The sequence below is a fragment of the Poecilia reticulata genome, linkage group LG19 (genome assembly GCF_000633615.1).
Source record: "Poecilia reticulata strain Guanapo linkage group LG19, Guppy_female_1.0+MT, whole genome shotgun sequence".
Classification (NCBI taxonomy): Eukaryota; Metazoa; Chordata; class Actinopteri; order Cyprinodontiformes; family Poeciliidae; genus Poecilia; species Poecilia reticulata.
The window spans coordinates 4,952,640-4,978,787 of NC_024349.1; the positions used below are offsets into that span (position 1 = coordinate 4,952,640).

At 37.3% G+C, this 26,148-nt stretch overlaps 3 protein-coding genes across 10 annotated transcripts in view; 1 reads left to right on the forward strand and 2 right to left on the reverse strand.

Moving 5' to 3' along the window:
- Positions 1-1,748: 1,748 nt before the first annotated feature.
- Positions 1,749-12,519, reverse strand: klhdc4 (kelch domain containing 4). The gene is made up of 13 exons (XM_008436550.2): positions 12,284-12,519; positions 12,103-12,194; positions 10,926-11,004; positions 10,731-10,829; positions 9,855-9,991; positions 9,584-9,676; positions 6,724-6,886; positions 6,575-6,653; positions 5,413-5,621; positions 4,108-4,327; positions 3,334-3,522; positions 3,122-3,247; positions 1,749-2,167 (listed from the first exon to the last, which is right to left on the reverse strand). The coding sequence occupies exons 1-13, from the start codon at positions 12,380-12,382 to the stop codon at positions 1,983-1,985; spliced, it is 1,770 nt and encodes a 589-aa protein (XP_008434772.1). The 5' UTR covers positions 12,383-12,519; the 3' UTR covers positions 1,749-1,982.
- A 5,944-nt stretch (positions 12,520-18,463) lies between these two features.
- On the forward strand, positions 18,464-24,184 carry LOC103481322 (lysosomal acid phosphatase-like). Its single transcript, XM_008436722.1, has 5 exons — positions 18,464-18,588; positions 22,207-22,291; positions 22,374-22,480; positions 22,749-22,930; positions 23,878-24,184. Exons 1-5 carry the CDS (start codon positions 18,464-18,466, stop codon positions 23,985-23,987), a joined length of 609 nt encoding a protein of 202 aa, XP_008434944.1. The 3' UTR covers positions 23,988-24,184.
- The window catches only part of LOC103481221 (myosin-binding protein C, fast-type-like), a 30,231-nt gene continuing 28,232 nt past the window's right edge, over positions 24,150-26,148 (reverse strand). For all 8 annotated transcript variants that reach the window (XM_008436559.1, XM_008436556.1, XM_008436557.1 and 5 more), the window contains 3 exons: positions 25,828-25,964; positions 24,887-25,073; positions 24,150-24,285 (listed from right to left, as the gene is read on the reverse strand). In XM_008436559.1, the coding sequence (XP_008434781.1) occupies positions 24,260-24,285; positions 24,887-25,073; positions 25,828-25,964 (350 nt within the window). In that variant the 3' untranslated portion in view covers positions 24,150-24,259. The remainder of the gene's footprint in view (positions 24,286-24,886; positions 25,074-25,827; positions 25,965-26,148) is intronic.

Here is a 26,148-nt window from a genome sequence, read left to right on the forward strand (position 1 = left end):
AAACGGGGAGAGGAGGACAAACGGGGAGAGGAGGACACGGAGGACGACATTTGAGATGCAGCAACTCAAGAATGTAAAGGAGGGAAAAGACTGGGTGGAAGAGGATTAGGGCCACTGAAAATGAGGATTTTTTATCAAATCTTTGATGATTTTTTTCTGAAATCTGATTTCTTTTCTCAAAATATTTTTTATTCTGAGATTTTTTTTACTTAATCCTCAGAATTCTGATTTTTTTCTTCCTGAAAATATTAGCCTTTCTTCTCCAAATTCTAACTATTTCTCTAAATTCTGGCTTTTTCCTCAAAAATCTTTTTTCTCAAATTTCAGACTTAAATCTTTGATTTTTGACTTTTTCTCACAATTCTGACAAATTTTTTCCAAATTCTGACTTTGTTCACAAATCTTTTTTCTCAAAATTCTCACCTAAATTTCTGAAATATGAGTTTATTTCAACATTTTGACTTTTCTTTCCTCAAAATGTTGAATTTAATTCAGCATATGAAAATAGCTTTAGTCCTCAACAGCAAGTCGTGGTTGTTTTGAAGCAATCTGATTAGCGCTACACTGCCCCCTATAGGTTTGGCATGTTTACAACAGTCAGGGGAATATTTATGCAGATTCATGCTGATGTAATTGTCCTGAAACCGATTTCTTGTGTGTACAATATTTTTTCTAACATAGTGGTGCAAATATTGGTTTAATAAAGACGCAGCTATGTGCGTTCAGGGTTTTGCTCTGTTTTTATAAACACTCTGATATTATTTTGAGCTGGACTGGGAGAAGGTGATCCTGCATGTTTGCTCACCATCTGGTCGTGTTTGAACAGCGTGTGGCATCTCCAGGCGGTCAATGAGAGCGCTCCTCTGAGCGGTCAATAAGTCCAGACAGGAAGTGCAGCCAACCAAAACACGCGGCGTTCAGCTTTACCTCCAAACTGAACGCAGCAGAGGAAACAAACTCTGAGGTCCTTAATTTGTCGTTTCCCAGCTGGTTCATTCATGCTACGTAACGCCGCGTCAGCAAAACATGAACGTCTCCTTTTTTTGTCCTTGGGTTGAGTTTTCACTGGAGAAAAGACGAGGAGCCTCGTTCTCATCCATCTTCTCCTCTATTATTCATCGGCCTCTCCTCATCCCTCGTTCAGCACGCTGACGGAGGATAAAATAGGCCACAGAGGGGCCGAGACGGACAAGCTGCACTCATCCCTCATCCCGTCTTCCTCCTCCAAACATCCATCCAGACTTTGATCTGCCAAAACCTTCATTTATTTTGTAATCAAATTAGATACTTGAATCCAATAAACAACTGAAATAAGTTTATTTATCTGGGAGTCAAAATGAACTAAGACTTGAACCTTCAGACATAAAGATGATTACAAAGTCGGTCTTCTGTCACCTGAACCTGAAGAACATTTCCAGGATTAAAGCTTCAGTTTGTAACAATTATTATAAAAAGAGCATGTTTTTTTTACATATTTGTTAAAACTGTCACCATGTTGAGACAGAATAAATGAGAAAAGATCAATCTCCACTTCCTGTCAGAGCTGCTGCTGCTGCCGTCTGAAGAAATGCAGCTCCCACCAAAAACAACCAATCAGAAACTGTTTTTTTTAATTATTATTTTTTTAAATATTAATGAAAATTAAAAGCTTAAAGATTTAAGATAAACATAACTTTATTAAGGGATAATTTCAAATGATCATTAAAACTCTGAGAAGTTTTTAAAAAGCCGATCACACACAAACAAAATTAAATGTGAAACCAGTTATTATTTATTCAGATTCACGGCTTCATTTGGAAGTTTATGTTTAGATGTTTTGTTTAGAGACTTAACTTTTATTACAGGTTCTGAAGTTTAATCTTATATGAAGGTAAACAAACACACACACACACGCACACACACACACACACACACACACACACACACACACACACACACACACACACACACACACACACACACACACAGTTCTGGGATTCCCACTATTGGTCTTCATAGAAGACTTTCGCCATGGCAACAGCAACTTTGGACACTTTCTTGTCCTTGGCGTCGGGCCCCATGTTGGCACGTGCGAGTTTAACCCAGTACGGCTCGGTCCGGTTCTGGTAGTCCATCAGGGTCTCTCCCTCCTGCACAGCGGGGTGCTCCTCTTCCTCTTCTTCCTCCTCTGAAAACACAGTTAAATCTGTTAAAGCTGCAGAGGAAAAGATTAGCTTAATGCTAGTTTCCTGTGGTTGCTAAACAGTTTATTAAAGTGGTTCTGGTTCTGTCATGTTAAAACTTCAAACTATTTTATTGGGGCTTTAAATGTTAGATCAGATGTAACTGCAGTGATCGGTGAAACTTTTCAGATTTGTAATTCAATTAAATGTTTAAAATAGTGACTCGATTAAAATATTTAGTTTTAACAACCATATATCAACAAAATAAGCAATATTTTAAACTTAAAACCCCTTTTTGCTGCTAAATTATTGAATAAATACACATAAGAGTTTAATTTAATGTTTTTAATCAGTTATTTATGCTGCTCAACCATCAGACTGGTGCAATAATTGAGTTAAAATCCTTCTAGTGACAAAGGAAACTTAATAGTTTCCTTTTTTTCACAAAAATGGTCATGACTATCTTATTTTATTTGAGTTTGGTATGAACTCTGACTCTATAATAAAGCTGCAACTAACGATTATTTTAGCAATCAATTAATCTATCAGTTACTCTGATGATTGATCGATTAATCAAATTAAAACACTAAGACATTGAACCGAGTTATTGAACCACATATCAAAAACTTTGATGTTTTTTATATATATTCTTATATATATAATTTAATCTATTCATTGAATAGATAAAAAAATCTATTCAATGAATCAGAATTAATGCACTAAAAGCTGAAAACTAACGAGAAGTTTGTGTTGTTAATGTGAGGGAAGTCAGGAAATTCCCTGTAATTATGCAGCAGCTTTTACAATTTACATTTTCCACAAATTAGAAATATTTTAAAAAGTGAGTAAAACTGGAAAAAGCAACAAAAATAAAGTAACAGACTCATCAAATGTAATTTCCAAGCAACAAAGGAAGCACTTGTTGCAGAACACATCAAAGATGCTGAGTAATCCCTTGCCTTCATCATCCTCGCTGCCATCCTCCTCCTCCTCTTCCTCTCCTTCTGCTCCTCTGGGTTCCTCCTCCTCCTCCTCCTCCTCCTCTTCATCCTCTGACTCAGACTCTTCCAGCCACTCCTGCGTCTCTGTGGAGACAGAAATCATAAATCATCACGAAGCCTCGCAGCCTCAGCTGGGATCAAAGCGCCGGCCGCCTGATTGGCTCGCTCACTTGGGTCCATTTCCACCAGAACCTCCCACTGGTCCATCTTGTGCAGGTCCAGGCAGTAGAAGTCGCTCAGGGTGACCTGGCGGTCTCCCACCTCGAACATCCCGCCGTACAGGTACAGCTTCCCCTGACGCACCGTTGCCATGGCGCTGGACCTCGGACACGGCTCCGCCGTCGGCGCCGAGGCCGAACCTGCGGAGCGAAGCTCAATCTGAGTATAAAACGTGATTTTTGTTCCACCGCCACGAGCTGCGTTTTCGATACAAATATGTCAACATTTTTTTGTCTATATGTTGGAAAAAGAAACCACATTATTGCAATGTCGATGTTTCCGTTAAAATGTAATTAAAATCACGTGTGAAAGTTTGTTCACATGTTGAGTCACTAAAAATAACAGCAGCAATGAATGTGAACAGCTACACCAAATGTAAAGTTTTCATTTTGCTAAATATTTATTTGGGTTCGGCTGAAGAGCCACCACATCTAAACGCACAAAAAATGTGAGTTTTTTCGAAATCGGTTTGTTTCCATTAAGCAAATTAATTTTTGAAATGTCAAAAGTAAAAAGAGGTTTTACGCTGGGACGAATCGGCAGATGCAAATGTAATGTTTTTCACGGAAACTGGAATGGAAACACGAGACGTCTGATCAACAACCGAATGCTGACGGAAACATTTACGCTTTTTCAAAATTGGCTTGTTTCCACTAATTTATTTTTATAATTTCAATTTGCACAACATTATGGTTAATGGAAACGCAGCTACTGCCACTAGTTACCATCTTCCTCCTCTTCCTCTTCCTCCTCCTCCTCCTCCTCCTCTTGAGGACCCGGAATCACTTCCTTGATGGTCATCACCGTGCCGTCTTCTGTCACGACCTCCTTGATGACCTCAGTTGGTCCTCGAGCCGCTGCCTCCTCTTCCTCATCCTTCCTCTCTGCTCCTTCGTCCTCCACTTTCTTCCCCCTTCGTCGTTTCTTCTTCTCCGATTTGGTTCCCTGGAGAAACGGACAAAAAGTTCACTAACCATTAATTCACCAGAAGAATCTTTGCTCTGCTATTGTTTAAAACAAAATCATTAGCATGAGCCAACGCTAAAGCGTGAAACTAGTTCTGTCACAAATGTTCCCAGAAGTTATTGATAAACGATAATACAGTTTATTTTTAGGCAGTTTTCAAGTGATATATTGATACTGGCATAATAATGACATTTCTCCCTCTCAAAGAAAACCTGACACTCAAACTGGAAGTTATTTTAAATTTCCAAAATAAAATAAAACAACCAGAATAATAAATAAAAATTTATTATGAAGTCTTTGTAAACAAAATTACCCTTCAAAAAATATGAATCATCAGAATGTAAATAATCAAGCTGATTATAATTCATCATGCAATTAATCGATTAATCGCTTGTTGTGACTGGCTGATGTGAAACATAAAAAATAATGCTAAGCATAAAAAGTCAACTAGCGGAAGCTAATGCTAACCTGCTAAACATATTTAAAAAATGAAGCAAGAAAATGTTAAACTGCTAAATGCAAAAAATTGTCAGAAGCTAAAAAAAAAAAAAAATTAGGGGAAGATAATGCTAACAATAAATATGACTTGATTAGTTTAGTTTTATAATTTCACTTTGCCCAACTTTGTGGCTAATGGAAACGCAGCTTCAGCCACTGGTTACCATCATCTTCCTCCTCCTCTTCGTCCTCTGGACACTTACAAACCGTTTCAGATTTTACTACAAATTATCACTTTAGAGTTGTTGGAATAACCAAAGTCAAAAACATCTCATGTGACATAAAAGTTGATTCGAGTTATGAAAATGGGAAACAAAAGGCAAAAAAACAGCTCAAAAATGGCGGCCATCTTGAAAAATGGCTCTTATCCTGAATTTCATATGGAAAACATACATGCTAAACAGTAATTTACTGTATTATCCACCTGAAGGAAACTCTAATGCAAAGATTCGGACCTGTGGAACCAGAACTGTCCTGAACAACAGACACTAAGCAGGAAAAGTTCGAGGTAACTTTTATAAAACGTTCTGTTCTGGTCCAAACCGATGAAGCAGAGTCGGGTTTACCCTGAGCAAGCCGGGGAACCAGCGGTTCTTCACCGTGTCGTACAAGTACAGGTCGTTGTAGAAGTCCCCCTCCAGTGACTCCTCCTCCTCTTCATCACAAACGCCGCCGAACAGAACCGCCCGGCCCGCCGGACCCACGGCCAGAGAGAACCCGGAGCGGGGCGGCGGCTTGCTGCCAGACGGGCTCAATCTGGACCAGGACCACTTTTCTGCACCACAAACAGTCAGTCTGAGTGAAAATCCCCAAATTACAAGAGAAGCAAAACGTTCACATATTTTTACTAAAGTAAAAATAAAACGTCGCTGATTTTAAACTTTAAATGTCATCAGACAAAAATATATAGTTATGTGCAAATTCTGGTATCTTAGAAACTAAAATGAAAATTTTTTCTATTTAATATCAATATATGACAGTATTAGAGCCTCGCTAAAATAAAGTGACAAGAATAAAGTCATACTAAGACTTTATTCTCTTCATACTCGAATTTATTCTCATATTATTTTGACTTTGTTCTTGAAATGATTCTACTCTCCTATCATTTCGACTCGCACAAAAATAAAGTTGCAACAACAGGAGAATAAAGTCGTAGTTTTACGAAAATAAAATAATCATATAACGACTTTATTTATTATTATTTATTACGTTTATAATGACACTATTCTGCATTGTTTCAACTTGTATGAGAATAATGTAGAATGAATAAAAATAAAGTCACAAAAAGGAGAATAAAGTCCTATTATTACTTTATTGAATAATAAATAATGATAAATATTTAAAATAATTCATATTTGACTTATTACCAGAATGTTATTATGACACTATTCTCACATTATTCCGACTCATATGAGAATAAAGTGGCAATAATAGAATAAAATACTATTATTGACTTTATAGGACAATAATTATTGAATAAAAAGCTATAAATTCAATTCATAATAATTTATTCAACAATTACTTATTGAAATAAAATGATATATTATTATTTATTTATAGAAATCATTTAAATTTGAATGATTTTTTAAAATAATGGTCCTAAACCTCCATCAGGTTATCTAAACGTCACTAAAGTAAATGTAACTAAGTAAATGTAACTAAGTAAATGTAACTAGTTCCTCCCCGCCTCGGCTTGGTTTCTGCTGATCAGTCTGATCAGTTTTGTACCTTGTCCGTCTTTGCCGTCTCGCTTCAGGAGAAACATGTCGGAGTGGATGCTCCCCTTCTCCACGTCTCTCTTCACCCTCTAAACGAACGAACGCCGTTAAGACGTTTCACGCAGCAGAACCTCCGTAAATCTCAGAGCGAGCGCGTACCACTTTGGAGTATCCTCCATAGATGATGACGCCCGCGCCGTCCGGCGTGGCGGTCATCTGGCAGGCGGAGCGCGGAGAGGGGGCGGAGCCTGACGGAGTGAGGCGGGACCAGGAGAAGGTGTCCAAGGAGAAGGCGTGGACGTCATTGTAGTAGATGAAATCCCTGCAAAGGGAGGAGAGAAATCAGCTGAACCAGAGCGAGAAGGTGACATTTCCAGAGACAGTAAAAATAAAAAACTCGTTTAGTTCACAACAAAATCAATAAATCAGATGTTTTCCATCTTAATCCATCGTAAAAACTAAAAAATTTGCTCTTTGACACATGATACCATATTTCATTAACTTGCTTTGGAGACATTTAAGGTGTATGGAGATATTTAAAATGAACAGACATGTTTAGAGAGAGCTAAACTTAAAGCAGATAACATGAAGGCTGATAACAGATTTTAAGAATGTTTTTTAAAAAGATTTTGCCTGATTTTTTTTTTTGTTACTTATATGAACTATTATCATTTTTGTCCTTTCCAAATTTCCACTTAACTTTGTGTTTTAGTCCATCTGATGATGTCATTTTAAAATATGAAATAATTGATAACTTGATCGGTTACACAGTACTTGAGGAGACTTTTTGCCAAATACTTTTCTTGGATGGATCATTTTTACTTTTACATATTGAAGCAGAACTACTTTTACTTGAATATAATTTTTGGATACTCCACCCACCTCTGCTGTTTAATAAACTTTTCCAAACAAAGCAAAAGCCGTACACTGATCAAATCTAGAAAAATACAATCAACCTGAAATATTTAGGATATAGTTTGTTGATTTTTATTTAATCTGGAAAACCTGCAAAACTTTTCTGTTTAAAATCTGTAATAATTTATAGTTCGCTTGTCGACAGAAAAAGTTCACTGTTGCAAACATAAGACAGTTTTTGCAATTATAATTGCAAAAACTATAATTGAAAGGTTTGTGCCCCCCAGAGTTCTTTCAGCTTGACATTTCTGTCCACCGTGCCAAAATGTTTGGACACCCCCGTCCCAGAAGGTTTACGCCCGACTCATCCTGCAGCTACAACAGCTAAGAGAACAGAGCTGGAACTTGTTAAACGAAAGCTAAAAACACGGAGAGGTTACGCCGTTTACTCAAATGGTGCAATAAAAACGAAAGCAGTAAAAGCTTCATTAAAATTCTGTGTTGGGTTTACTTCAGCCCAATTAAAGATAACTAAAGCAGGATTGGACTCGGCGCAGGTCTGGCTGGATGTTTCAGGCCCGATCTGAGCTCTGCCACAGATTTCCCCTCCTGATGCGAACCAGGAGGAAGTTGTGACTCTTCAGACCACAGCAGGTGGAAGCAGGTGGAAGCAGGTGCAACGCAGTCGTTTAATTTCACTGTGAAGTAATTGGGACCACAGTCAGCGTTTGTTGCCACTGCGGAGTGAAGTTAGAAGTGTTCATCTGCTTGGGGTGTGATCGGACCCGGATTCTCGGCTCAGTTGGTTGAATAATAATTTAACCAAATGAAAATGAAATGCAACTGAATAACTTATTACTTATTCATCAAAAAATTGACAAGAAAAATAGATTTTTACTGAATTTTTTGATGCCGTCAGTAAACAGAAAAGTCCACATATATTTATACATGCATTAAAGGGGAAGTATTATGTGTTTTCTAGGCACATAGTGCTGTTTTATAGCACAACCAAGTGACTATGCTATATATATCAAAATATGATTTAAAAGAAATTTGACTTTGTGATTTAACGCCTTGAAATTGGGCCTCTGTCTCTTTAAGAAGCTCCTGCTCTTTCTGAAACTCCGCCTTCAGGAAGTCATCATAACATGGCTGCTCTGTTAACCCTTTAACGACGTTTTTACCAGCGTTGCTCTGAGAACTGGCTCCTACAATGAGCTCAGCTGTTCCACCAGGTGTTTGCTAATTGTTGCTGGCTAGTCTGAAGGAGCTGAGAGGGGGAGGAGCTGCGTCTGGAAGGCGGCGCTACAGCTGAATGGTTGCCATGGAGATTACTGAATTTCTCAAACGTGCATCTAAGAATGAAGGCAAAACTCCAGGTTTGTTTTTGCTGAATGAATAACTTTACATGATGCAAAGATGAAAAAAAATCGATTCAACATGATACTGCCCCTTTGATGTTTCCATTTATCTATTAAATAGGTTTTACACTTATTGTTTTATTGAAGAAGACGACTCTGCAAGCTTTTGTACCAAGTGAACATGATTCTCTGGGGTGGCCAGCATTTTAAAAAGTGTGGCCCCCCGCGGCCCCTCCTTGGTGATGCCACTGTATAAGCAATCAGTTTCATGAGAGGAACTTTTGAAAAGTTTGCTGCTGCGTGAAGCCTGTCGCAATAAATCATTTAATCTCATAATAAATTAAAACAAGCTCAATAATTTCTATTTGTATGATTTATAGTTTTTTTATTTTCTCTCTTAAAGTCTTCAGTCTGGTGCTTTGGTCCCAACTATCCATTTTACACAGACTTCATCATTAATTTCTGTTTTGTTTATTTATTTTGGATAAAATAAATAAATCCATTTGGATACAATTTTAAATTTAATGATTCTCAGCGAATGGTAACGGTATTATTATGCCATTACAACTATATTAGTTGAAAATGGTATCAAAATGACAATATTATTGATTATTGCAACACGTTCTGGGACAATTTATTGTCCATCAAAATTGCTGCATGGTTTTTCTTACTCATCAGAATCAGAACTAGAGCAACTCAACTAAAAGATTTAGGCTAGAAAATCTGAGCATAAAATGTAAGCGTTGCATAATATCTTACGACCTTCTTTAAATGCGGTGAGGTAAACCTTTTGGTGTGTTTACCTCGTGCTCTCATGGAAACCTCCAAACACCAGCAGCTGCCTCTTGCTGAGGACCATTCGATGGCCGCTGCGACCCGACGGACCACCGGCAGCTCTGGAAAACAACAAACGCTTCAGAAATGCAAAGCAGGAACTAATTACTCAACTGCATTTATTTCACATGAATTCATTAAAGCCTTTAAACCTCATCCAGTTCCCTAAATAAACACGTCTCGTTATTCCTGTTTATTATTGGTGCTATTTTTATGGCTCCTCTGTGTTTCTGCACGTACTTGATGTTTTCCCATGTGTGTGTAGCCAGGTGCAGCACCCAGAGGTCCTTGTAGTGGTAGAACTGCTCCCCATTTGGAGAAGCGAACTCCCCTCCGAACACCCAGAGCTGGCCTCCGCCCTGCGGGACCACCACCGCCTGCAGGGAGCAGCAGAGCACAGCACAGGAAGGTTTGTTTTGTTGCATCAGGCGTCTGCTGGGATGACGGCGCCAACAGGTGAGATCTGTCCGATCTGAGCCGCAGCGCTCTGCCCTCTTGTGGCTGACAGGAGAAATGTTCCTCCATGTTTCATAAAGTGATATTCCACTTTATAGGATTATCCACATTAAGGCCATGCTAAGAAAATACAATCATAAAAGTACCAGAATAAAGTAAAAAAAAAATTTTTTTAAATAAAGTAATACAATAATAACATCATGATTTTCTTCTTGTAATTCTATAGCTTTATTCTTGTAATACTTTGACTGTATTCTTGTAATATGACCCTATTCCTGTGATATTATGACTTCATTTTCACATTATTTCGACTTTATTCACTTAATTTTATAACTTTATTCTCGTAATACTTTGACTTTATTCTCATATTATTTTGGATTATTTCTAGTACAACTTTATTTTCAAAATATGACTTTATTCTAGTAATATTATGGTGTGGAAATCAGCGGAAAAAGACGAAAAAGTATTTTGAGTCTTGCTTTATTCTTAATGTCTTCCAACATACAAAACCAAAGATAGAATGGGGGACATTCTCTTTTTGGTTGTGTATGTTGGATACAAAACCAACAACTATCTGTTGTCCATGCATCAGTTAGGTGAGGTGTAAAAGTGGTTTGGTTTAAAATAAAAATAAAAAAATAGTAAAAGAAAGTAGGGCACCTGGTGGGAGCAGCGTGGAGGAGGCGGGTTGGGTATGTCCGATTTAACCCAGCTGTTCTTCTTGATATTGTAGAAAAACAAATCGTTGTAGAGATACGTCTGCCATTAAAAGAAAACAAACACATAAACATATATGTTTTTTAGGATTTTCAAATTTAAAATTGCAGAGAAAATTTCTCTGGAAAAAGTTTCCACCTTTTTTCCGTTGAAGAACTCTCCTCCAAACAGGATGAGCTCGTCTTTCTCAGGATGTGCAGACAGAGACGCATTCAGCCTAAAAACAAAAAAACGGCAGAGCAGCCCCAATTACATAAAATACGTAAAAACTACATTTTTGATGAATTTAAGGCATGACTTAATTTTATCTTCAGGTTTTTCCTGAATTAATGCATTCAGTTGATGGTGCAGGAAAGTAGCTTAGCTTTTTTTATTTTTTTATTAAATCTAGTACAGAGTTTAATTTATCCTAACATACAATGGTGGTTTCACAAATAAAAAAAATATGATTTCTAATCATTCAAATGATTAAAAGCTGATTAATTACTTATATTTAACATCTATTCTTCATGTGTTTTTGGTTTGTGCTGATTTATGTTTTTGTTTATTCTCTTTTTGGTCATTTTATTTCTCATAATACTCAATCTGAATCTCTTCAAAGTTGTCAGGTATTTATTAGTTTCTTAAACCAAACTGAGAATAATTAAGAATTAATCACATGTATGAATTAGTCAGAATCAATAATCATGATCTGTAGCTCTCTCTGGACCCAGAATTAATATATCTATAGTTATTGTTGGAAGTAGTCAGAGTAATATGTATTTTGGTTTGAAGGTAAAACAAAAAGGAAAACATGAATCAGAGAAGCTTAATGATTTAGAATCTAAGCATATTAACACATCTGATATAAATAAAGAAGCCAAAGCAAATGTAAATAGGCAGGCAAAACCAATGATGTGATCAACATGCTAACTCAAGTTCAAACTGTATTTTTTGGCTTTATTTTATTAAATAAATGAATAAAGAACACGGGTTCAATTTTAAACTGCTTAGATGTAGAACATGAATTGCTTCAGCTTAATAAAGGATGAAATCCCAAAACTGCAATCATGAGCTGACTTTCTGTTCTGGTCGGTGTTGATATAGTTTACACAGATGGGTTTGTGTGTATTTTAACTCAGAGAAAGACCATCTAAATAAGTCAAAGCCGGAATTGAAAGGTAAAAAAGAAAGGAAAAACAGATAACGGAATTAGTAGGTAATGATATCCTGCAGGTTTATTCTTTAACACTAAATCCAGTTTGCTTGTATCCAGTGTTATTTCAGTTCTTTCGTGAGGTCCAGGTAAAGTTTAGAGTGAATTTAAAGGCGTCACCTCGGTGCTGGAGGAGGACAGGTGGTTTCTACGACCTGGGTCTTCTTAGCGTCCAGATTCTGAAACTCAGCAATCAGAGCCTCCAAATCCTCCTGGGCACACAATAAAAGAAAAAAAAAAATCACCTTGTGTTATGGATTCGAATAAAAACAGAATCAGTAACGATACAACCAAGTGATACCTCTTCTCTTTTGGACCTCTTTGAAACCTTTTTCTCCATTTTAGCGGCCGTTTTATCCGCTCCTTTCCCTTTTTTCTCTTTCTTTCCTTTCTTTCCCATCTTTTCGGTAACTTTTCGTAATTTTAGAAAGATTTATCAGAATTTTGTCGGAACTGAAAGCCCAAACAGACTCCACATGCTGAAAAGGTGCGCTTACTCTAGCCAACTGGGATTTACTTCCGGCAACATACTTGGGCTTCCGGTGGAAGTCAACAGCGCCCTCTCTTGTATCGGGTCACACATTGCAGTTTGGAGCAGTTCTTCAAATTTTCTGACCCCAATGCCTCGATAAAAATGCTTCATATTAAGTCACAATATCATCAAAACGTTAATTTATTTCAGCAACTGAAATTAGAAAGGAAAACCCATATACTTCATACATTTATTTCTTTCCAAATAGTGTACTTCCAGCATTGTAATCAATGTTAACTCCACAAGCAGGGATTTGGATGACCAAAACTGACACAATTAAAAATAAAAGCACAAATAAATGAATGGCCCAATACATAAATCAAAAATACCTAAATTGCACCAATTAATATATAAAAAATAAAAACTTCACTTCATGTTTTATAATTTCATTGACTGTCATATTTATTTTATATTATATATTTAAGCACATAATATAAATGTTATTGTTTTTAACAGAAGGATTTGCCGGCTTTGTAAATGGTGTTTGAATTTTTTTAACCAAAAAAAAAGGAAATACAGTGTGTAAATTTGTGGTTCCATCTGTACAATGCCTCTCCTCTCTGAGAGCTGTGGATGTTAAACATTAAAAGAAAGGCAAAGCAGTCTTATTTCATTATACTTTTAGTAACAAGGAAATTCAAAGTGCTTTACGTGATTAGAAGGAAAATAAAACAACAAACAAGCAACAAACATTAAATTGCAGTGGTAAACTGGGGGAAAATGAAGACATGTTTAAACCGTTTATGATGTCAGTTATGCTGTGATCAAAGGTCTTTTTTAGCATTTCTGGTTCTGGGAATATTGTTCACTTTAGGTCCAAAGATAATAACTTCAGTTTTATTTCTGTTGAAGGTGAAACAAGTTATGGTACCTCCACACATTAACTTGCTGTTTCTATCTACTGAAAGATTGAATGGGCTCTTTCTCTCTTGATTACGTTGTGATGTAAAGCTGTGCATAATCTGCATAGTTATGGTAATTAATTTTTTTTTCTTACCTGAAATAGTGGGAGCATTTAGACTTTTAATTATTTTGAGAGTCCAGGATTGAACCTTAAGATGTTTGAGGTCTCTGTTATGTTAAAGCCTTAGAAGAGGTGACAGGATGTTCTGAGAAACTCCAGGACGGAGACAGTCTCTCTAGGACAGAGCGATCCGAAAACAAACACATGAAGTCATTTATCTTCTGACAGTGTGGAATGTCACAGGGAGAAGTGGACTGAAACTCATCAGACAGAAACTGTTTTGGCACCCTGATACGGCATCTGACACAACAAAAGCAAACCTTACTGATCACTGTAGTTAAAAATCACACATTTTAAACTAACATTAGGTTATAGAGCCAATTATTGAACTCATTTGGATATTTCTCCTAATTTAGCCTGATTTTCTCAGTTCTGGGATGTTTGGTTTTTTTTTGGGTTGTGAAAATAGTTTGAGTTGGATGCTGCCCTCTTCCCACAGTGGCCAGAAGAGGGCAGCAGTGTGTTCTTATTGCTCTCCAGGTTCCAGACCCAATTTATTCCCCAACAATTACAGAGATAAGGTCTCCCATCAAAACAATATGAAAGTGATGCATCAGTCATGGTTTAATAGATGTGTCTGTCTGTGAGGTATTAGTTTTATCCTTCATCCGCTCTAGTCATTTCATATTACTTCTTAGCTCTTCACGGAGATTAAAAGTCAAATTTTCACATGAGTGGTTTCGGACGTGACACCTCTTTTCCAGCCTTCTGTCAGCATGTTGTAATTTCATTTTTCCTTTGCAGGATCCCCAATCAGCTGACCGCAAACGCACACAGCACATGATGCTCCACACACTCCTGACTGCTCGCTCTGCTGCAGGCTTCTTCACAACTGACTGAGTAAAGGTCAGGCTTTGTTCCTCTCTAACTGTGGATGTGCCTTTGCTTTGTAGAGTAAAACAAAACAACAACAAGCAGCTTTGATTATCAGAATTAACATGATTGAGATCGCTGCTGGAGGAGACTCGGATACTTTTTTATCAAGCTTCAATTTATGTACAGAATTGTGCAAAAGCTTTAAAACTGCAGGCCAGACTATAAAATAACTCACTTCAGATAAAGTCAATTACAACAAAGTATTTCTTGCTCTGCTTTTGCTGCTTTTTGTGAAATTGCCATTTATTCAAGATAATATCTAATGACATCACATGAGGTTTGAGCAACCAACAGCTGCGTTTCCATCACAAATGTGTGCAAAACTTTGTAGATATTCAGCTTATATTCTGCAATTTCATAACAAAATTAAAATCAATACATTTGGAAATAAATGTGTTTACACATTAAGTTATTAAATAGGACACTGCGTCATCATCCTCCAACCACTTCCTGTCACCTTCTTCGTTTTTTCCACCACTAGTAACATTCGGTTGTTTTAATGCAGAAAATGTTTCCATTGCAGTTTTACAAACTTTTTGATCAAGCTGAAAAATCACCTCTTTTTTTTTTTTTTTTTAGAAATTACTGTCTCCATTAAGCAAATTAATTTTCATAAATCCAATTTGAGTTTATTTCCAGAAGCTTAATCTCAAAATTTCTGAGTTTTTTGGCACATTTTTATTAACTGTAAGCAGAAAATCATCACAATTAACAAAAACAAAGGATTGGAAACACCAGTCTGTTTATAATAATCAGAAGTAAACTGAGTTACTGAAGAAAATGAATTTTTCAAATAATATTCTGATTTATTGAGTATAACATAAAGCTTCTCGTTTTCTGAGTACATCTTTGCTCATGATGCCTGATTTAACTTAAGAAAACGATTTAATCTGACTAAAGTGTAAAAGTAGAAGTAAATTCAAGCAGAAGGAAACATTTTCAGATCTATTTTTACATCACAAAGTGACTCAGTTCCAAAGTATTGGAATCAAGACTTAAAAAATGTGATATATAAATGTTACTTCAGTTGATCTGCAGTTGTTCTTTCAAACAGAAGTTTTACTTTGTTTAATGACTTGAAATTGGGTCTGTGCCTCTTTAAGAAGCTCCTGCTCTTTCTGAAACTCCGCCTCCCGGAAGTCGTCCCAATATGGCTCCTCTGTTAACCCATTAACAACGTTTTACCAGCGTTGCTCTGAGAAATAGCTTCCATTATGAGCTCAGCAGATGAGTAGCTCCACCAGGTGTTTGCTACTTGCTGCTGGCTAGTCTGAAGGAGCTGAGTTGGCAAGAGGAGCTTTGTGAGGTGGAAGCTTGAAAACTGGAGCTCTGAGGTGGAGCTGTGCCTTGAAGGCGGAGCTAAGTCCGCCCAGGCGTGTTGCACAGCTGAATGGTTGCCATGGAGATTAAAGAATTTCTCAAGCAATCATGAAAGAATCAAAGCAAAACTCCAGGTATGTTTTTGATGCGAGAAAAATATTAGAAACATGATGTAAAGCTAGAAAAAAAAGTCAATTTTACACAATACAGACCCTTTAATAAACTTAATAAAGTTACTAGGATAAATTTAATTTGATTACTTGTAACAAATTAACTTATTTTTTTAAGCTGGGTCAACTGTTTTCTTTTATCAGCGTTTTTTTTTTTTTTTTTTTTAAGAGAAATGTCTTTTCAAATTTCTTCAAGAGATTTCCAGGAAATCTGACCTGTGAACATGGAAACATTTCTCACTCAGCTGTAAGTGGAGCAGATGGCTGGATAACACCTGCGTCCACACACACACACACACACGCACACACACACACACCACACACACACACACACACACACACACACACACACACACACACACACACACACACTGGTGTGACTCATCAGTGTTGCGTCAGCGGGCATCAGGCCTGTTAGTCTCAGCGACAGGTCGTGAGCGACGCTGCAGCAGGAGAATAAAGGTCTGAGGGAGGAGATGGGGATCGATAACCCGGCAGGACAGGAAATCACTTTCCCGGTGATGATGAAGGTTTTTAAGTGACGCACGCCTCCGACAGAGCAGGAACACAAACACACAATCTACACGCCGTAAACAGATCCCGCAGCTGCGATCAATCCTCAATTTGTTTGGGATTGAAACTTTTTCCCTCCTTCAAATGGAACAGATTTATTCTGAGCTTCTGTCATTGTTTACACAATTAACCATCAGTTTAGTTCATTTACACAATAAAACCATAAATGTTATAATGAGAAGAAAATATGTGAATGTTTAGTATTTACTGTCTAACTAAGAACATGAGGCCAGTCTTTACACAAGGATGGATGGATGGATGGATGGATGGATGGATGGATGGATGGATGGATGGAACATAAAATAACTGAATCAGTTTTAACTGATTCTTCACCTTTAACGTAAAAACTTAAAATATTTAAATCTGATTTGTCTGTTTAGATTCTCCTGAAGGTCTGACTTCCTGTTTGTCTCTTTATGAAATAAAAGCTTTTTTTTATTATTGTTTGAAACGTTTTAACACATTAGTTATTGATTCCTTCTTTGATGGGTTTCTGATTGTATTTCAGTCCTGGGTTGAAGACTAAATCCGTCCCTCCTGAAGCTGTGAACTGGTGAAAAGTTCAAAGGTCAAAATCTCCCAGCTGCAGCTTTGTCTCTGTGTTCCTGTAAGAAAATAATCAGTATTTGCTTTGACTCGTTGTTCCAGGAGAATCTCACTGCTGGTTTTGTGCTGTTTGTGTTTATTTGACTGGAATAGACTTTGGACAGGGGAGTAAATAAATAATCAGACAATAGGTGCCTGCAGCCCCTCTGAGCCCCCCGACCCCTTTATATGATCAAAGATCAACCCCAAAACAGACAAAAATAATCATCACATTTCTGCCTGTCTTTGGACTGTTGGTGCTTATTGTTTTATTGTTTTTCCCTCTTTCTTTATGTTTTACTTGTTCATTTCAGTCCTTTTGTGGTAAATTTTGTATCTGTTTCTGGTTTTAAAGTTCCTTTTCACCTTTTCAGTGTTTTTTTTTTATCATTTCTTGTCTTCACTGCTCTTACCCAGAAAAACCAAACCTTCAGTGAATGAAGATAAAACTACACTCTGACACAATATAAAGATAAAATTCAAAATATTATGTTTAACATGATTTTACACCAACTCATTACAACCACTTTATGGCAATTAAATTAAAAAAAGTAAGCAATAAACGTTCTAATTTCCAACTAATGTTTCAAGGTGAAACCCTAACCCTGCTTTTTTCACTTCCTGTAGCTGCTAGCTGTACCGTTCTAGACAAATTAATATTTTGCAAAAAACTTTAAAATCAAATATACTGTAAGACATTAAAAACTGCTGTAGACATCACTAAAAGTGTTTTCAAAATCAAACTGACTGAAAACTCTTCACTAACCTTGTTTTTTAAAATGTTTATTATGAAGCATTGATAAGGTTTATGGAAACTGCACAAATTCAAAATAACATTCTCAATTTGGCAAAAAAAAAAGGTTTTTCACTTGCTTAAACTGGCTTTTAAATTTCCAATAAAAAGTGCTAAAGGGGAGATGGAAACACGTTTTCCAAATTTAAAAACTCAAGATGATCAGAATTAATTGAACCAACTGCTTGTGTTTTGAATCTATTTAATAATTTTGATTTATTAAACTAAATTACAGATATTCTCAGATATTCAAATTGGATTAAATTGAGCAGGAGGTTTCCGTATGATGCTAATTACCAGTAGATTCATCCTCTTGAGTTTGTTGCATTGGAAAATTATTCCTCCCTCAGTAATTTTGTTTAAAAACATCTAATCTTGTCAGATATTTTCTTCTTAAAACTGATTTTTGCAGTTTGAAGGCAGCTGAACCATTTAATATTCCTGCCTTGTCGACGATGATAGGCTGCAAGATTAAAAAACAGATTGAACACGAATCTCTCTAAAACTTTCCTCTGTAAAAAAAAAATAGGTTTTTAAACATCAAACAGAGCAGGAGCTGTTTGTTCTGAGCTTCGTTTTCCTCTGTAAACCTGAAAAACAATAGAGAAATGTGGCTGTTTGATCCGACCTCTCCACCCAGCGCCTGCATGCACGGCTCCTTCGCTGCGTCTGTTTGTGGAGGGAAGCAGAAATCAGAGCTCAGCTCTGGTCACGTTCTCCTCGACTGCAGAATGTTTGTTGTGCTGCTGATACTTTTATCTGGCTTTTCCTCACTCAGCCTTCGTGAGCCGCAGCTGCTCTGAGAGAGAGTGTGGGAACAATGAGAGCAGAAAAAGTGCAAAAAGAAATGGCCCTGAATCCCAGCGAACAGTCGAAGAAAAATTCAGAAATGTTGCATTATTTGTTACCAACAGATTTCTTTGGTAACGACTTGTTCCAGTTTCTCAGAGAAATCAACCATTTGGTCCAGGAACAGAAAAGACTAAAGTTTTCCAAGAACAAGAAAAAAAAGAGGCTCTTTAAGCTGAACTGAAGGTGAAGGAATCAACTGTTCCAGCTGTTTTAACAAGGGGATAAAACGTGAGCCAGAGAGATTATGTGTGGATTACGTAGTTTACAAATGGTACTTAAATGCATCACTGTGGATTGTCAGCAGATGTTGCCACTGTAAACTCTGCAGGAGCTTAAAAAGTTAATTACATTTAAAAAAAACATCACAGTATTATTATAGGGAAACATGAATATCACAAACTTTTTTTTTGCACTATAATTGCATTTTATGTTCAAATCAAAATATTTTACTCCCGAAAAAAAATAAAAATAATTCTCATTACAGTGAGAACGGCCATGTTTACATGTATCACATAGATTACTTAGATTTCAACAAGTCTGTAAAAATATTCAGCTTCTCTGTACATTTCTCTGGTTCTTTACTACTTCTGCATATTTCAACTGATTTCAATGTTGTGCAAAACATATTATTAAAAGATGTTTTCCAACAGATTTATCATAAGGTAGTTTTCATCTCTGATCCCTCAGCAGGTTCAATTTCTGGTCTAATATTTTTTTGAAATATAATGAAATCTAAATAAATGTTGTTCTCTTTGACAGCTTAAAACTTTTACCTACTTTTATCTACCTCACTGCAACTTTTCTAGCAATATTTAGTTTTACTAGTTAGTTCTAAACGTATGAAAAGCATAAATTAATTTAGTATTTATGAAGTTCAGTGAACTACTGACAGGAATATTCATTTACAAAAGCTGTTGTTGCATCTCTGAAACTATCAGTTTGAAACTCTGAGGTCATGTTTTCTCTGCTGTTTGGTTCAATCTGATTCTTAAGCTTCAACACGAGACGGATAAACTGACCCTGGTTCCGACGATTCAACCCCCACTGCATTAAATGCTCCGAATATTTGACAAGATTAAGATTATTGCATTAATTTTTTGCCTTCAGATGCCATAACCACTTCCAGGCAGCACCACTTTATGTCTGAATAGTTTGTATATTCAGTCTGAATGTGGAGTTGGTTTCACTTTTTTGCTTCATGGACAAACATTTTTGTGTTTGTAAATTAAGAAAAAACTAAATCTCTTAAAAATAAAAAGGATAAAGAAGTAAAAGGAGTACAACTTGTGTGATTTATCTTCATCTGAACACAATTATTTAAGAGAAACTTGCACTTGTTTCAACTTAAAACCATTTAATTTGTTGAACACATAAATATGCAACATTCAGCAGGAACTATTTCTAAAAATAAGACACGTGACGACCTATTGGAGCTTATTGTGGGTTTTCTCTGCAAGTCGTGAAGTAAAGGTTCAAAAATTAGACGGTCACCTTTTAATATTTGGTCAAAACTCCAAAACAAGTTCTTAAAACTTCAACTACAAACCTTTTACATCCTTCATCAGAATTCTGGCTCCGTTCTGGTTGAGTATTTTGGCCTCATTTAAACTTCCTGATTTACTGGCATGAAGACTGTTAAACTAAGATTCAATGGGGCTGAGGTCAGAGGTCATGCCACAAACTGACCTCTATTAGTGTTAAAGTTTCACCCAGTTTAAAATGAAAATGCACTGATGTGATACCGATGAAGGAAAGATAGAAACTCCACCAAACGTTCAAGTCTTTGGTTCCTATTCCTATCTGTCTCCTTCAGTGAAGAGGCCAAAGAAGAGATTGAGAAACATTTTAATAGATTGAAACAGGAAGTGAACCACCGTGTACAGACTGTAAGACATGATGTCTGATAAATACAAAGATTCTGCAAATATTTGGTCATTTCTACACGTTTAAAAGGCAAGAGAAGCACTTCTGAGTCACAGTGTAGAAGAAAAACACACTTCCAGCATGTAAGACACAAAAATGAAAAATCTAAACGTCACATTAGATTAGATTAGATTAGATTAGATTAGATTAGATTAGATTAGATCTGTGCTAGATAAAGCACATCTTCATCCACCTTAAGATCATCCAGCACCAACTGATGGGAAGATTCACTTTTTTCTGCTAATAATGATGATCAACTTCAAGGTTTAACAGGATTACATAATTATCTTAATGTTTCTTTAAAGAATTTTGAATTGAGAACTTTTTAACTCGGAATGTTTTAAAGGAAACTTCCGCTTTCCGTACTGAACTCATGCAGAGCAGAACCTAGAATTTAATTTGTCTCTTTATTCCCAAAACGGACAGTAATATTTATTAATAGTTAACCAGTGGACGTTTTAGAGGTTTTTATTTTTTACTTTACTTATACGTTTACTTTTTTCACCCTCCTCAGGCAACCATTTCCAGATAAGTGTGTTTTTTATGTAAGTTAAGCCAAGTATGAATCCTTCAGGCACATAGTGGCTCTGAAACAAAATGGATGACAAATAATCGAGTTTAAAGACCATAAAAGGCCATTAAAACACATTTTCTTTTACTGAATCTATGAAAAATAAATGACATGAAACTATAATTCACTCAAACATGATCACATTATTCAAGGCATCAACATTCATTTGACATTTTACCATTTGTCTTGTTAGAACAACAAACCTGTTTCATTGGGATTTTAGATCAAAACAAACTGGAGCATAATCATGAAACATTTTCAAAATTACCTACATATAAAATTCTGAAAAGTGTGGAGGAAAACTAATACCGTATAATATCCTGAACAAACCATCACCATGGTGGCAGCATCATGCTGTGGAAGCTGGTCAGAGTTGATGGAGATCAAATAAAATTGTAGAAGTGAAAAAGACTTGAGACTGGGACAGAGCCCCAATTAAAAAAAGAAATTAGTTACATGTCATCAAATTAAGTTTGTCAAACTTTGTTACTTGGATGAACTTCATTTAATTACTTGTGACGATTTAACTAAATTTTCTTGTTGGATCGCCTGTTTTGTTTTTTCAGTGCAGCCAGAGCTACGCTAGCGTATATTAGATCAGTGTGTTGGAATGGTCCAGTCAAAGCCCAGACCTGAATCCAACCGAAACCAGATGCTCACCGATGTTCTCCGTCCAGTTTGAGTTTGAGCTCTTCTGCAAAGAGAAATAGGCCAAATGTGCAAAGCTGAATACAAATGCATGCCACACTTCTCAGATTTTTTGTAGAAAACTTTCTCTAGTTTGAGTTTGTTGATCAGGTGAAATACATCAAAGTTTGCAGTTGTACAATTTTTTGACAGGTGATTAATTTCATGCAACTTTCAGCTTTTATCAAAGTGAGATTTAAAAGTAAAGAAAGTCAAATTCAGGTTAAACGTTTCCATCTCCAGTTCAAACCTCTTTCTGCGAGTTTCTACTCTGAATAAAGCGAATCTGGTACCTCCATGATCCGATTTAAACCGCAGCAGCAGCAGCAGCAGCGGCGGCAGCGGCAGCAGCAGCGGCGGCGGCAGCGGCAGCAGCGCGCTGAAATTCATTATGTACTCAGCTGTAAGTTCAGCGTCTCATAAACCGCCTATCTGTGTCACTGCTTCACATCCCCTCACGTTCTCACTGCTTGCTCTTATCCTAGCACGACTCCACACTCATCACCCTGCAGGCAGCGCTGGACGTCTACGACGGCCTCCTGCCTCCCTACGCTGCCTGTCAACTCTTTGAGTTCTACCAGGAGGATGATGGGTAATGACTTCCTTCCAGTCTGTTCTCCACGCACTCTGCTATTTGCATATTCAAGTGCGGTATCTAGGTCAGACGCGCGCACACTCACTTATTGCATTCTTCTTTTTAGTTGAATGAACCATTCAAATATATTTTCCTGTTTAAAATCCGGTGGAGGCCGGGCGTCCGTCCAGCGCCGCTTTGGCCAAATTAGTGCAAAAAGCCCGTTTACATAACACTTCCCACAAGTGTGTGTCATCTTATTGTGCTCATGCTAATGATCACCCAGATCCTATTCAGTGGAGCTGCATTACCGTAATGAATCCTCGTCCGAGCCCTACCCCAGCCGCGTGCCGGGCTGCGGCGGCCTGAGCCGCTGCCCTTTGACCTCCTTCACCGTGCTGGTGCGCGACGTGATGCCGGACGACTGGGAGGCCGAATGTGGCGCCAGGACCAGGTGGTCCAGCACAGGTAGGGGGGAAAAGGCTCTACTTTCATTACATTTAAAAATCAGATTAAGTCAATATTTTACTGCTCATATTTACACAAAACAAATGTATTTCCATCTGTTGGGCTCGACTGAATAAATTCATTTTCAGTAGCAGGATTTGGGTCACTTTGTTTCAAAATGTTTGCAAGTTTAAGAAAGAATAAAAGCTGATTTGGGTGCAGAAAAGTTGGATTTTCAGTGAAAGTCTCTTGTTAAAACTTGGTTACAAAAACACAAATACTTTGTTTTGTACTTTACATTTTGCTGTGCAAGAAAATTATATTGGAAACTATTTTTACCCTGATCACAGATTAAAAGTCTCCATCTGGATTGTGTCAGGTTTTAATTCCAGTTGGCCACAAATGGCCCCCAGACCGCATGTTGGACACCCCTGTACTATATGATTTAAATAAAGGCAAAATCATAAATTACAGCAACCCTCTCAAAATATTGATACCTGATCAGTATCAGATCAACAGTAGCGCTGTAAAATCAGCATGTTAGTTTAATTTCCTCTTGAAATTTTATTTTTAGTGTTTCTCATAAAAGATTTTGTTTTGATTTGCTGTAAAATATTTTTTGCACGTTTTATTTAGGAGAAATTTCTCACAAATATTTAATTTTTTCCTGTTTATCATGTTAATTTGTAGTTAAAGTATTTTATATAATCTTCGTTTGAATTCTGTCCTCCTTTTTACGGGATAATTAAAAAAACAAACAAACAAAAAAACACCAAAAGATCAGAAGGTTGATGATGGAGCTTGAGCTGCTTCACTTCATAATTATGCTTCGTTTTGGTCTATTTCATAAAATCATGAAAACACAAAAACATTTTGGCTTAATGTTTGTTTCTGAAACACTTAATCTATTTCATAATCTTTTTTTTTTTTTTTTAAACCCTGTAAAACTGATCTGTTGTTTCCTGCAGGTATCGTTACAGCTCTTGCAGTGGCGGTGGGCCTCCTGGGAGTGGCGCTGTTGTGCAGCATAGCGGTGGCTGTCCACCAGCGGACAGCGTCCTACTCCAGGGATCTGTAGAGCAGGAAACCTGCAGATGTGCCAAAACTAAGAAAAACTACCAAGTATTTAACCAACCTGGGTCGAGTTCAGGAGTTTGTTTTCTCATTCTAAGATTATTGTGACTAAAATAATTCACGATGCATTTGAGAAATGTAAACAGAAATCAGAGGTGAGGGGAAATCTGTGGAGCAGATCAATAAACTTTATTTGAATCACTGGTAATAACTGGTGTCCTTCGTAGTGACATTCAATGGGTTCACATGATTTCACATTCTCTGCTGTTTGGCTCCTCATTTGTTCTCCGGCTCTATGGCAACTGTGGAGCAGAAACACTTTGGTCAGAATCAAACGCTGGAAAGTTATAAAAAGATGAAGAACAGGTTGATGAAAAGAAACATGTTTCAGGTAGATTTCCTCAAATACTTCAGCAGATTTCTGTATAATACATGGTGCTAAATAAATACAGGTCAATGAAGCAAATCAACTGTAAAATCTAAAAAAAAAATGCATAAAATGTAATATTTGTAAATAAAAGGAACAACAACTGGAAAACCTTCACTAGTGTAAAACTACTTACATCTTTTGTTCAATAACCTAGAGGTATTTACTGCGGTTTGAAAAATGAGGAGCTGTTTGTGTGGCAAACTGTGAGCCAGCATTAAATCCACAAACAGTTTGCCATAAGCACATTAATTCTGCATGTCACTGTTGCATTGGTTTGGTGTGGACTGCTTTAGCTAGCAGCTCAATATAAAAGGATTAAAAACATGTTTCTGTCACTTTTCAAGTAAAATTGTTGATAATTGTTACTTGTTTTAAGTCACAAGGTTTCATTTTAAATATATTTACAAAACTGAAGCCAAGAATTTATGTGACAAACAACTTTTCCACCGTTTTTCGGCCAGCTGTGCCCTTACCCCGGACGTCCAGCTTGCACTCCACCTCATCCTGGCCCAGGTCGTTGACCGCCATGCAGACGTATTTGCCTGCGTCGAACGTGCTCGGCTTGCGGATGTTGAGCGTCAGAACTCCCTGGTTGTTCTGCATCAGAAACTTGGGATCCCCTCCAAGGATCATCCTGTTCTTCATCCAGACGATCTTAGGCTGGGAGGTGCAGAACGCAGAGATGCAGTGAACTGATTCTGTGAACCGCAAACATCTATGTATTGTACTTGGATGTCATCTGGTTAACGTACAAAGAACTGGGAGATGAAAAGCACATGGAACGTGGTTTTCAAACTTCTTAGACAAAATCAAAATCTGGAAAATGTACAAAAACCTTTTACTGCAAGTACAGATGCAGAACTTGATGCAACTTGATGCCTGACATGTTTTCCCATCCATCTTTCCAGAAGGGATCAAACCCAATTTCTTAGTTTTAGTGTTTGTTCAATGAGAGGTTCAATAAGTTTGAAAATATAATTAAATGCAGTTATTGTAAGCAGTTTAATCAAACAAATCAAACTGGAAATGTTTTTCTGGAGCAAATATTTGTGTTTGTTTTAATTCAATAATTTCCCTAAACTCTGATGCAAGACCGCACAGCATTCTGGGGGATGTAGGCTCCACCCCTTTCAGCTAGCAAAGCAAAGCGAGTGGGATCAACTAACTCGCTCGCTCTTTGGTTGCCTAGCAACAACCTGTTGAGTAAATCGCGCGGCAGCAGTTTCAGGTTTTGTCACAGCTGCTTAAAAATGAAAAACAACGATGTGGAGCGAAAGGAGAAAACGGTTGGAAACGGAAAAAACAGGAAAATCACGTCAACAGTCTGGCCATAAAATACAATATTTAGAATTTTGTGGCTGTAATGAGACAAAATATAATATTTTTGCAAGCTTACTGTAGCAGGATGGTTTACCTTGGGAAAGCCTCTCACAGAGCAGCTGATGGCGGTGCTGTAGCCAGCGACAACGGACCGGTCCACCAGCGGCTGGGTGAACTTGGGAGCACAGGCCAAGTCCTTCTCCTTAAAGGCCGCCTGCTTGAGCTCCAGGCCTGGAGAGACCAGGGAGAGAACCCAGTTGGTTCTGCTTCAGAGACGGTTTAGGGATCTGCAGCTCACACACACACACACACACACACACACACACACACACACACACACACACACACACACACACACACACACACACACACACACACACACACAGCCTCACACATACAGCCTCACACACACACA

Bases quoted from the DNA above. Each gene is read 5' to 3' on its own strand.
- klhdc4 (XM_008436550.2), bottom strand. From the start codon at position 12,382: ATGGGAAAGAAAGGAAAGAAAGAGAAAAAAGGGAAAGGAGCGGATAAA. The intron at 12,195-12,283 runs GTATCACTTGGT...TTGTGTGCCCAG, and splicing joins AGAGGTCCAAAAGAGAAGAG to GAGGATTTGGAGGCTCTGAT. The intron at 9,992-10,730 runs GTGCCCTACTTT...TGCTCCCTGCAG, and splicing joins CTCCACGCTGCTCCCACCAG to GCGGTGGTGGTCCCGCAGGG.
- LOC103481322 (XM_008436722.1), top strand. From the start codon at position 18,464: ATGTGGCTGTTTGATCCGACCTCTCCACCCAGCGCCTGCATGCACGGC. The intron at 22,481-22,748 runs GTAATGACTTCC...ATGATCACCCAG, and splicing joins TTCTACCAGGAGGATGATGG to ATCCTATTCAGTGGAGCTGC. The intron at 22,931-23,877 runs GTAGGGGGGAAA...TGTTTCCTGCAG, and splicing joins GACCAGGTGGTCCAGCACAG to GTATCGTTACAGCTCTTGCA.